This window comes from Propithecus coquereli, unplaced genomic scaffold (genome assembly GCF_000956105.1).
Source record: "Propithecus coquereli isolate 6110/MARCELLA unplaced genomic scaffold, Pcoq_1.0 Scaffold358, whole genome shotgun sequence".
Taxonomy (NCBI): domain Eukaryota; kingdom Metazoa; phylum Chordata; class Mammalia; order Primates; family Indriidae; genus Propithecus; species Propithecus coquereli.
In genome coordinates this window covers 1,876,617-1,888,222 of record NW_012149263.1, presented here as the reverse complement: position 1 = coordinate 1,888,222, position 11,606 = coordinate 1,876,617, and the positions used below count along the sequence as shown (strand labels likewise).

Below are 11,606 nucleotides of genomic sequence, written 5' to 3'. Positions count from 1 at the left end.
GAGATTGCTGGGTCAAAAGGTAAGTGCTAGATAGTTTTGTTAAGTGTTGCCAAATTCCCCTCTAGAACTTTTGTACTAGTTTTCATTCCCACTTGTAACGTATGAGCATGCCTGTTTCCTCCCACAGCCCATCAACAGAATATGTCATCATGCTTTTTAGTTTTCACCAAACTAATACATGAGAAATAGTACCTTAGTGTTGTTTTCTTATTTCTTGAATTACGATTATGCTTGAAGATTTTTAAGTCTTTTTAAAGATTGCCTGTTTATATCTGTTCCCATTTTTTCCAGCAGGTATTTATTTAATCTTTTATCTTTTATGATTAGTGCTTTTTTTGTATCCGCCAAGGTCTTGAAGATATTTACCTATGTTTTCTTTTAGAAGCTTTTTGACTTTAGCGTTTACATTTAAGCCTGTAAATTTTCAATTAATTTTTATGTATGGCAAGAAGTAGGGGTAAAGATTAGTGCTTTTTTTGTATCCGCCAAGGTCTTGAAGATATTTACCTATGTTTTCTTTTAGAAGCTTTTTGACTTTAGCATTTACATTTAAGCCTGTAAATTTTCAATTAATTTTTATGTATGGCAAGAAGTAGGGGTAAAGGTTAATTTTTTTCCCCAGTTGGGTACCCAGTTGTTCCAGCGCTGTTTATTGAAAAGACCATCCTTGCCCATCTAAATTGCAGGGAAGTTTTGTCATAAATCAGGTGATGTGGTTCTCTTTCTGGACTCTCTATTCTGTTCAGTTTTATTTATTTCTCTTTTCATCAGTACTACTGTCTTGAAATTTGCTGTATTTAGTCCTCCAACTTGTTTTCTTCTTCTTCAAGACTAGCTTGGCTATAGTAAGCTCTTTCAATTTCTCTGTAAATGTTAGAATCAACCTGTTAATTTCTACCCCCTCCCCCAAAAAATCATTGCTGAGATTTTGTTTATAAATCTATGTGTTAATTTTGGGAGAATTCACATCAATATTGAAACTTCCAGGTATATCTCTACATTTGTTAAGATCTTTTAATTTCTCTCACCAATTTGCAGTGTACATCTTTTGTTAGACTTATACCTGGGCATTTGATGTTTATTGTTGAACCTTTAAATAGTATTTAAAGCTTTTTATTTTCCAGTGTTTTGTTGCTAGAAGTACAATTGATTTTTGTATATTGTCCCTCTATCAGACCACCTTGTTTACTTCACTTGCTAATTATAAGAATTTATAGATTATTTAGTATTTTCTGTCTGTATAGCTTATCATCTGTGAATAACCACAGTTTTATTTCTTCCTTTCCAGTCTTTATACCTTTTATTCCTTTCCAATCTTATGCATTTTATAAGAAATAATACACATTATTCTTTTTTTTCTGAATTCAGAAAGAAAGTTTTCAGTGTTTCAGCATTAAATATAATATTAGCTGTAGTATTTGATTTTTTTCCTACTTACAAGCTAATAAATTAGGCTATTTCACAAATGCTGGCAGGAAACATGAGACTCTTGGATCAGAGACAAAGACTTTATTACTCATGGCACAGCAAACAGCATGGGCATGAGTTTTTATCAGTTCCTCTTTCCCCCACCTCCCACGGGGACAACATGAGGGCCCATATGGATGTTAGTCATGCAGTGGATTTCATAGCCACTGAGGAACACTGAGCCTAGAGAATCCATTGCTTTTATAGAAAGCAGTAAGCAAGCCACTGTTTATGCAGAAGAGATGTTATCGTACCTCCCAAGGTTATCAGCTGCATAAGTAATTAGGAAAAATGACCCAGGTAAAGAGTAGTTAGAGCCTTACTTTCTTGGCACATCCAGCAAGATGTGTAAGAGTGTGAGAGACGTATGGTGGACTGTCTCCCAACAGTAGGTATTTCATAGATACTATTTATCCAGTTGAGGAAGTTCTGTTTCTCATTTGCTAAGACATTTTTACATTAATGAGGGCTGAATTTAATAAAGAAAGGAGCAAATCCCCTAGATGCAAGAATTCAGCCTGGGAGTTTGCCCTCCAGGGGAAAAGAGGAGGAGTGTTAGGAATGCAACAGGCCTAATACGGAGCTATTGAAGTGAGAATGTTTCATGCCCTTCTGCTTGGAAGGTACAGCACTTGAGGACATCCCTTTAACCAGGGGAAAGCCAGGAGGAGACACTCAGAGGGGGAGCTTAAAGTGAGGAGTGTAGAAGGAACTGTTTCCAAGTCTTTCTGGATTATTTTTGATTTTTTAGTATCTAGCATAATGCCTGGCTATTATGTGTGATAGGCTGTTTGGTTGATAAAAAGAATACTAAGAACTTAATATGTAGTAGTAATAATATTAATGAGTGCACTTAGGTTTTAAAGAAGAGGCCTTTTTTTATTACTTCGGTTTTCATTTCCTGGAATATGTATACTGCCAGGGAAATGTAATGAATGTCTAAGAGTAGAGGAAGCCATTGGAGGATTGGTAGCATGGTGCTGCTTGCTGTGTAGTCAGTTTTACATGAAATAATCGATAAATTGTTTGATGATCAAGGAGCTTTGTGCATACAGAAAAATGTTCACTGCTCTTTATAGTTTGTATAATGTTCAGTTTATAAGTTCTTATATCTAATAAAAAACCAGAATTTTCTTAAACATTTAAACGTCGATCACTAATTCAGTTACTTTCCTTAAACAATTTAGATTTCTGTTAGTTGTTTAGTATAACCTATTCTTTTGGACACTTTAAACATCTTAAAGTGAAGATGTTTATAAAGAATACATATAATTGTTACAAGTTTTATTACTAGCCTTATGGTCAAAAGCTATTCTAAAGTATCAGAGATGTGAGTTTAGTCCATTTCAACATTATTTCTATGCTTTTTTATTCTTTCTTATTGTTACCGTTACACTAATTTTAGTATCTTCCTAAGGTTCCAATATTATTATTTTGTTTGGTTTTCTGAATTTCAGTTATCTTAAGCCAAAACCTGTTAAACTCAAAATTTTTCTCAAACTAGGCAGGATAGGTGTTTCTTGGTCAGCACTTGGGAGCTGATTGTACAGTCCAAGCACATTGAAAACTGCTTTTACAAAGGTATATCCAAACTTACAATGCATACAATTTTTGAGCAATTATACTTTTAGGAATTAATCATTCAGAATTTATAAATAGGTAATATAATGTATGTACAAGGATATTTATTACAGCATTGTTTGTTACAGTGAAAGACTAGAAACAACTCAAATGATCATTGGCCTCAGATTAGTTGAATAAATGAAGGTACATCCATTTAATGGAATACAGTGTAGCTATTAAGACAATCATGTAGCACAATATATCTTAGCTGGGATTCATTCTAAGATATATTAATAATAGATAAAAATAGCAATGTTTACAACAGTGTGTATAATATGCTATTATTTGAGTAAAAAATTTTATATCTTTGTTTGTGTGTGTGTATACAAATTTATGTTCTCCAAGCCATATTGGGTTAACCAAATCCATCCTGCTCCAGTCAAAACCTGGCATCTTTGGAGCTGGGGATTATGAGACATTTGCCCATTCTTCTCACTGATACCCCTCAAGTGTTTGCATGGCCTGAACAGAGGGGAAATGATCGTTCTGGGAGCTGTGAGGCATGTGGGGTCTCATGTATCTTCTTTTGCCTCTCTCAGCTCTACCCTTTTCCAAAAGAAGAGCCCAGAGAAGGTCCTTTTCTACAAATCTCAAAGCTATGGCTCAGGTGAGATACTGTTTGCTTTTGCTCAAATAGAGTCATTTTTACCCCTAGTGCATGTTAACATTTGCTTTCCTCATCATGGTGCTTTTTGGTGTTAAAAAACAAAATGAAAAAATAAACCTTTCAGACAGTTTAGTTATTATAAGCAATGCTAAAGTTTCTTACCCTTGCTGTAAAGGAAAAGTTCTCTAATAGGCCAATTAATAGAAAAAAGAAGTAGTTAAATGATCATTGTTAGAAATTTTACACTTTTAACTTACAGTTAACTATTAGTCAGCCAAGTGGTTAGATAGCAAGTTTCTCTGAAGAAGTTTTAATCAGATTAAAATCCTTCAGAAGATTGCTTATCTTCTTCCCATAAAGAGACTATACATTATATAATATAAAAATGATCTGACCCAGACCACGTTTGGAATAATTTTTTTTACAGGGTCCTCCTTCAGGAACTTGACCCTCGTTTCCTGCTACATAACCCAGTGCCCTCTCCAGTTTTGCCTTTTTTTAAACAATATTTACATACTCATTTACTAAGTCCTTCAGCATCTCCCATCTCAGACTTCTGCCAGAAATCATGATAGGACAGAAATGTGTTCCTCACATTGAATTAGTGAATCTAATTTTCTTGGACAGTGATTTAATGGAATAGAAATGAGTAATTAGGGAAACCTCACATGGAAAAGCCCTGATTAGCTCCACAGACCTGGGTTTTTCAATAAGAATTTATGGGTGATGGTTTTGTTCGATTTCAGTCTTAGTACGTGGAAAGATCTCCTGATTTATGAGCCTTTTAGGTTTAAGAGTATGACTAGTGGTTGGTACAAAGCTCTGGTACCCCACTAAGCATCCATGAAAAAGTGACATCAGTGATGCCAGTGTGTGAATCTGGATCATCTTCCATCAATTTTCTGTAGCTCAATTACAAGGGGAATTTACAGCTGGGCAATGGGTAGTCATAAATGTGATTGGGCCAACGGTTGGGTCTTTAAAGATCACCTCCAGCCTAAATGTCTAAAGGCAAAAGAAAAGTTGCGGAACTGGATACAGTGGTTCACACCTGTAATCCTAGTGACTCCAGAGACAGAGGCAAAAGGATCACTTAAGACCAGGAGTTTGAAACCAGCCTAGGCAACATAGTGAGACCTTATCTCTAAAAAATTTTTTTAAAAATTAGCCAGGCATGGTGGTGCATGCCTGTGGTCCCAGCTACTTAGGAGGCTGAAGCAGGAGGATCACTTGAGCCCAGGAATTCAAGGCTGCAGTGAGTTATGCTAGCCTGGGTGATAGAGCAAAACTCTGTCTCTAAAAAAGAAAAGAAAAGAAAAGTTGCCATGTATATGCTCACAATAGAATATTATTCAGTGAGAAACAAAAATGTGCTTGTGAAAAGCATTTGTTGTAACAAGGAATAATTATTATATTAATAGTGGGGCATGAGAATGATCAGTCTTAAATTATATGCAAATTTAATTTTCTAAAATACAATATTTTTAAAAGTCATTTTACACATGTCTGCAAGGAAAGTAGTATGATTCCAGTCTTGCCCCGTCACCAGTCCTACTACCAAAAGGCCAATGCTCTCAACTCTTGCATATGGTTTCTTAATTACTATTTTTTGATGAATCTGTTTTACTCATCTCTTGATTTACTGCAAAGTGAAAAGGAACATTGTATTCCCATGTTGCACTTTCCATTTTTCCTGACTTTGCTATTAATTATATCACCATTTTTGGTTAAATCAATAGTGTACACATTATTATGGCTGCATATATCATTCTCTGCCAAGCCAACTCATGGCTTTATTCTATATAACCTTTCATTTTCTGAGGGTTAATTGCCTTTTTTCCCTCATTTGCTTAGTTGTTCATGTATTTAAATTCAAAATCTCCAGTATCACTGCCACATGCCAATCAGTAAGTTTTTTGTGTGGTCAAACACATCAGTTCCTTTTAAACATAGAGACTTTCCTCCCTATTCCCTTTGTCTCCTTGCTCTCATCTGGTCTGGTTACTCTCTAGGCCTGCTGCACAGTTTTCCAGAGATTTCTCTTTTCCTGTTTTTCCTGGATTTTCTTTCACAACTCTCCTGTGTACATTACCTGTTTCCTTAATCCTGTGTCACTGTCTTTTCTGATTTACTCCCTCATTTTTGTGGAGCACATCCTCCAGTAGTTTCCTAAGAAATTGACATGAGTCCTTGGATGTCTATTTTCTATACTCACAACAGAATGATAGTTTGGTTATGCAATTCTAGGTCAGAATTTATTTTCTCCATCAGAATATTTTAGAATTGTTCTTATCGATTCTTGGTTTTGGAGATGTTCTTGAGAATTCCATTGCCTTTCTGATTCTTGATGCCTTTTAAGTGACCTTCTCTCCTCTCTGGATGCTTTTAATATCTTGTCTTTATCCCTTATTCTGAAATTTCACTCTTAGCTATTTGGGAAAAGGGGAAGGAGAAAGAAGATCACATGTATTGTTGATTTATTGTATGACAAGTATTATGCTAGGCATTGCATATATAATTTCATTTAATTAGGAAACTCCTCTTAGCTGAATTTTATACCTTCCGAGCCTTGTTCGAATAATGGAAGTATCCCACTATACTCAGGTAGTTTCGTCTGGAGGAAAGAGAATCACACGGAAGCACAGTGATTCAGTTGTGCTTATTTGTATACGATCCTCCACTTGTGTCCCAGACATTCATGTGCTCATTATATTTCACTTCCTCTACCTTAATTTTTTTCTTCTCTCTTTCCTTCACTGTAACATTTCTTTTCATTAATCAAGTCATGTACATGGTTGTTGTTCCAGGAGTCAGTGATGTTCAGTGATGTGTCCATAGACTTCTCTCAGGAGGAGTGGGAATGCCTGAATGATGATCAGAGAGATTTATACAGAGATGTGATGTTGGAGAATTACAGCAACCTGGTTTCAATGGGTAAGGACATCTGTCCGTAATAATTCAGGGTCTGCTTTTGGAAGGCCTGCTTCCCCAATGCGAAATGCTCACCTACCTTTCAGAAACCAGTTGGATTTCTACATCCTGTTCTCACATGAATGTTCTGAATATTGTAGAGTTAGAAAAAGGAAGCTGTATTGAATTATGGGGCATGTTTCAAGTCTTCTCTTATGTTTAAAGTCTGTCGTCCCTTTCTTTGACTCTTTCTGTAATGTCATGTCTTTCTTTGCAATGAAGGAACTGGATTTAAATTCTGGGACATCTTCATTATAAATTTGTCTCATTATTTCTTTTGTAAGCAGGACATTCTATTTCTAAACCAAGTGTGATCTCCTACTTGGAGCAAGGGAAGGAGCCCTGGTTGGTTCCCAGAGAGCCGACAAGAGGCCAGTGGCCAGGTAAGTGAGGCACAGCAGATACCGACCCAATTCATCAGTGTAGAAACTGCATCTTTGAGATGCTATTCGGGAAGCTCCCCTCAAAAGCTTTAGGCCTGTTGTGCAAACATAAGATTTTTTTCAGCATGAGCTTTCAAATGATCCTACCTTTTCCCTTTACCTAACACACTACTTTGCCTGCTTTTGTCCTCTTGTATTTCTCTCAACTCTAACTAGCTGGTGCCATCCTCCATCCTCTCTAATAATATTTAATATTACTTTCTATCCATATTTCGGGTCCATTTCCTTCCCAGCTTCTCATCTTCTTTTGTATTTAGTTTTGTAAAAGCATCACTATCTCCTGAAATATATTTTTTTCTAGATTGCCAAAGACTTATTTTTTTTAACTAGGTATTTTTAGATGTAGGAGTTTATACGCTCATTGATTCATTCATACTTTTTACCAGTATTTACTGATTTTCTAACATGTGAGATACTCAAGTGCCACAGAGATTAAAATGAATAAGCAGGCTGGGTGCAGTGGCTCATGCCTGTAATCCCAGCACTTTAGCACTTTGGGAGGCTGAGGTGGGAGGATCGCTTGAGGCCAGGAATTGAAGATCAGCCTGGGCAACATAGTAAGACCCCATCTCTACAAAAAATATTTTAAAAAGTTAGCTGGGCATGGTAGCATGTGCCTGTCATCCTAGCTACTTGGGAGGCTGAGCCAGGAGGATCACTTAAGCCCAGAAATTGGAGGTTGCATTGAGCTATGATCACACCACTTCACTCCAGCCTGGGCTATAGAGTAAGACCCTGTCTCAAAAAAAAAAAAAAAAAAAGAAATAAGCAATTTCAGAATTTATCACCTAGTAGGAGTACTAGAACATGTCTATAAATAACTCCTACAAAGTAGTACCACCATAAGAGAAGTTAAAATAGGAAGCTTAGCAGAAAGTGGGGGCTAAAGATACAGAAGAGGAGTTAATCCATGTAAAAGTTATAGGGGGATATTTGGGCATGCATGTCATTTGCTTTAGATAGAGTTAGAAATAAAGGGCCTGTGTCTCTATGGAGAAGTTAAGAGCTGGCAAAGATAGAGTTGGTATAAAGGAAGAGCCTCTATTGTATGCTTAGCACTACTTTCAACGTTGAGCTTATAGTAATGAATAGAACATGTAAAATCTCTCTTCCCAGAGCTTAACACCCCACCCCCGCCCCAGTGCGGGGGGGGGGGGGGGGGGGGGGGGGGGGGGGGGGAGATTGAAAATAAATGAATACATAATATATCAGATAATATTAATAGTAAATGCTAAAAAGAAAAAGTGGAGAAAGGTAATAGAGGGTGCTGTTTTATGTGAAGTGGTAGGAAAAATTTTTTCTGATGAGGCAACATTTGGGCGGAGACCTGAAGAAGTACAGTAGTAAGTCATTGTGTGTGGTTATGGGAAGAAGACAGAGCTCCAGATAGGGGAAGCCAAACATTCAAGGGCCCTGAGGCAAGTGTACATTGGCTTTGTTTGAGCAGCAGCCCGGGAGGCCAGTGACTGGAGCAAAGTGAGAGCAGAGGGGTATGTGGGTAGGTGATGAGATCAAAGAGACGAGAGTGGGGAAGAATGGATCAGTTTATGTACTGCCACACAGGCCGTGATAAATCATGAGAAGGCTGTGAACATAGGGGTGCGGGGATCCAACTTATGTTTTAGAAGGATCACCCTAGCTGCCTTGTAGGAGGTGAGGTTGGAAGCAGAGAAGCCCTTTAGCAGCCTTTTGTAGTAGTCTGCCTGAGGTAACAATGGTGGCTTGAGGACCATTTAAATGTTATCAGTGACAGTGGAAGGAAGTGGTGGGATTTGGAACCATTTTTTCAAGGAAGAGCTGGCAGGATTTAGTTTTAGAGTATAATAGAAAAAGAATCTTGCATTTTGGAGAAAGCCCATGGAAGAATAGGCTTTGTGATTACTTAGATAGGAAAAGAGTAGGCTTAGGGGTTGCAAAATCAAGGGCAGGTTTGCGTGTGTTAAGTTTGAGATGCTAAACTGGACACAGAGTAGATGCCACGTAGACAGTTCATTATATAAGTCTGGAACTGAGAGGTTAGATGAGGACTGGTGAATAATTGACAGGGCCTTTAATACAGAACCTTGTGATTGCATGAGATAACCAAGGGCATGAATATACATAAAAAAGGAAAGGACCCTGAAGCACCCCAGTGTCCAGAGGTCTACCGAATGAGGAAGGTTTGGCAAAGAAATGTAGGTTGAGCAGACGGTGAGATAGAAGGCAAACTCATAGGAGGCAAAGTACCGTGAAGAGCTGACTGTGAAGATTAGATAGGGTATATAATAGTTTCTATATGCATTTTCTCATATAATTCTTTTTTATTCTTTTAGTACAGTTCAAGTATTTATACTTACATCTTTAGGCTGCTTTCCAGTACTTATTTGTAAAAGCACCCTTCTGGTACGCAACTTTATACATAAAGACTTTTCCATATTTGTTTAGGGTAGATTCTCAGCAGCAAGATATTTTTGAAGCTTTCACATACAATGTTTGGTAGTAGTCATTTGTTATACTTTTTAGGAATGATTAATTTTTTTTTAATGTTTTTGCTCATCTCTTTGACAAGTCATACAATGTTTTTTATTGCAAAAATTTTCAAGAATACATTGCTTCATCTATTAGTATTGTTGCTGAGATATTTTCATATGAATTTAAGACCTCATGTCATTTCACCCTTGCATAACCTCAACATATAATTCTAAAAGACATGGATGTTCTCTCCTGGATGTACTCTCCCTTATACACCTTAATGGAGTTATCACCCCTAGTAGATTTTACAATTTACTAGATAACAATTGATTTCTTTTTTTTTCTTTTTTTTTTTTTAGACAGAGTCTCACTTTGTTGCCTGGGCTAGAGTGCCATGGCGTCATCCTAGCTCACAGCAACCTCAAACTCCTGGGCTCAAGCGATCCTACTGCCTCAGCCTCCCCAGTAGCTGGGACTACAGGCATGCGCCACCATGCCTGGCTAATTTTTTTCTATATATTTTTAGTTGTCCGATTAATTTTTTTCTATTTTTAGTAGAGACAGGGTCTCGCTCTTGCTCAGGCTGGTCTCGCTCTTGCTCAGGCTGGTCTCGAACTCCTGAGCTCAAACAATCCACCCACCTTGGCCTCCCAAAGTGCTAGGATTACAGGCGTGAGCCACCACGCCCGGCCAACAATTGATTTCTTGATGAACTGCATTGTAATCATAGATCATTTTTGTAGTAACTGATATCTTTATTATAGTAAATCATGTTATCCATGATCATAGGGTTTTCTCCATTTACTTAGACCTTCTTCATTGTCTTTCAGTACATTTTTATAAATTTATCCCCAAAAGGTCATACATATTCTTTTGATATTTTATTTCTAGGTATTTTCTATTATTTGTTATATGTGTTTGTGAGTATACAAATGCAGTTGACTTGTTCATTGCATAGGATGTGTAAACCAAGAGAATTCCAGGAGAAGCCTTCTAGTTTTGGCTCTAGGAGCAGGAAATGGGTTTCTTAACACCCAGAGAGATTGGGGCAATCTCTTGCATGTGGGTGTATATATAAATTTTTGTTTTGTTTTGTTTTGTTTTGTTTTATTTTCTCATGGCTCAGCCTCCAGACAGTCCCACAACAGCAGCAATAGTGAAAGCAATGGGGCTTGCGGGTGCATAAAATTATGAGGTATAGGACCCTTTCTTTCCCATAAGAGGAACTGTGGAGTGAACACCCATTATTTTTTTTTCCCCTGTTTCCTGCTGCCAGACAGTACATAGAAAGTACATGGCAGGGGGAGGTAGCTAAAGCTCCAGCTTTGTGACTGGAGGACTGAATTAGGGAAGCCCCAGAGAATCAGAACGTATCAAGAAGATTACAGAAAGGAACAAGCTCAAGAAAGCAACTCCATGAAGTGTTTATGAACTCCTAGGCTCACTCTTGACCCAAGTATATGTGGATCTGACCCTAAACAGCTTATCAAAGACTTTGAGAACTGAACTTAGAGATAGACCACTATCCAAATTTCAGACTGGCTATTGGGTGGTGCACATGCAGATCCAAATAACACTGCAAAGACTTTGAAACTTAAATTAACGTTGGAATCATAATCCACAGAAGGTTCATTGGAACATGCAGACTGAACTCAACAGGGTCAATACTGGTGAAACAAAAGTATCAACAATTCCATAGGATTTAAACAAGACCCAGAGTCTTACAGAATAATACTCAAAATGTCCAGGATACAGCCCCAAATCACTTATGAAGCTTATGAAGAATGAGGAAAATTTCAACTCGTGTAAAAGAAAATCAACAGCACCAAAATAAAGATGACTCATGTTGGAATTATCATATAATGACTTTAAATCAGCTATTATAAAAATATTTGTGGCTCACACCTGTAATCCTAGCACTCTGGGAGGCCGAGGCGGGCGGATCGTTTGAGCTCAGGAGTTCGAAACCAGCCTGAGCAAGAGCAAGACCCCGTCTCTACTAAAAATAGAAAGAAATTAATTGGACAACTAAAAATATATAGAAA

The 11,606-nt window shown here is 37.4% G+C and overlaps 1 protein-coding gene across 1 annotated transcript in view; it reads left to right on the top strand.

Annotated features, from left to right (window-relative positions):
• ZNF566 (zinc finger protein 566) overlaps nucleotides 1–11,606 on the top strand; it is an 85,279-nt gene that overhangs the window by 6,285 nt on the left and 67,388 nt on the right. Inside the window, exons 2-4 of the mRNA XM_012651496.1 lie at nucleotides 3,630–3,697; nucleotides 6,505–6,631; nucleotides 6,955–7,050. Of these exons, the coding sequence (XP_012506950.1) occupies nucleotides 3,689–3,697; nucleotides 6,505–6,631; nucleotides 6,955–7,050 (232 nt within the window). The 5' untranslated portion in view covers nucleotides 3,630–3,688. The remainder of the gene's footprint in view (nucleotides 1–3,629; nucleotides 3,698–6,504; nucleotides 6,632–6,954; nucleotides 7,051–11,606) is intronic.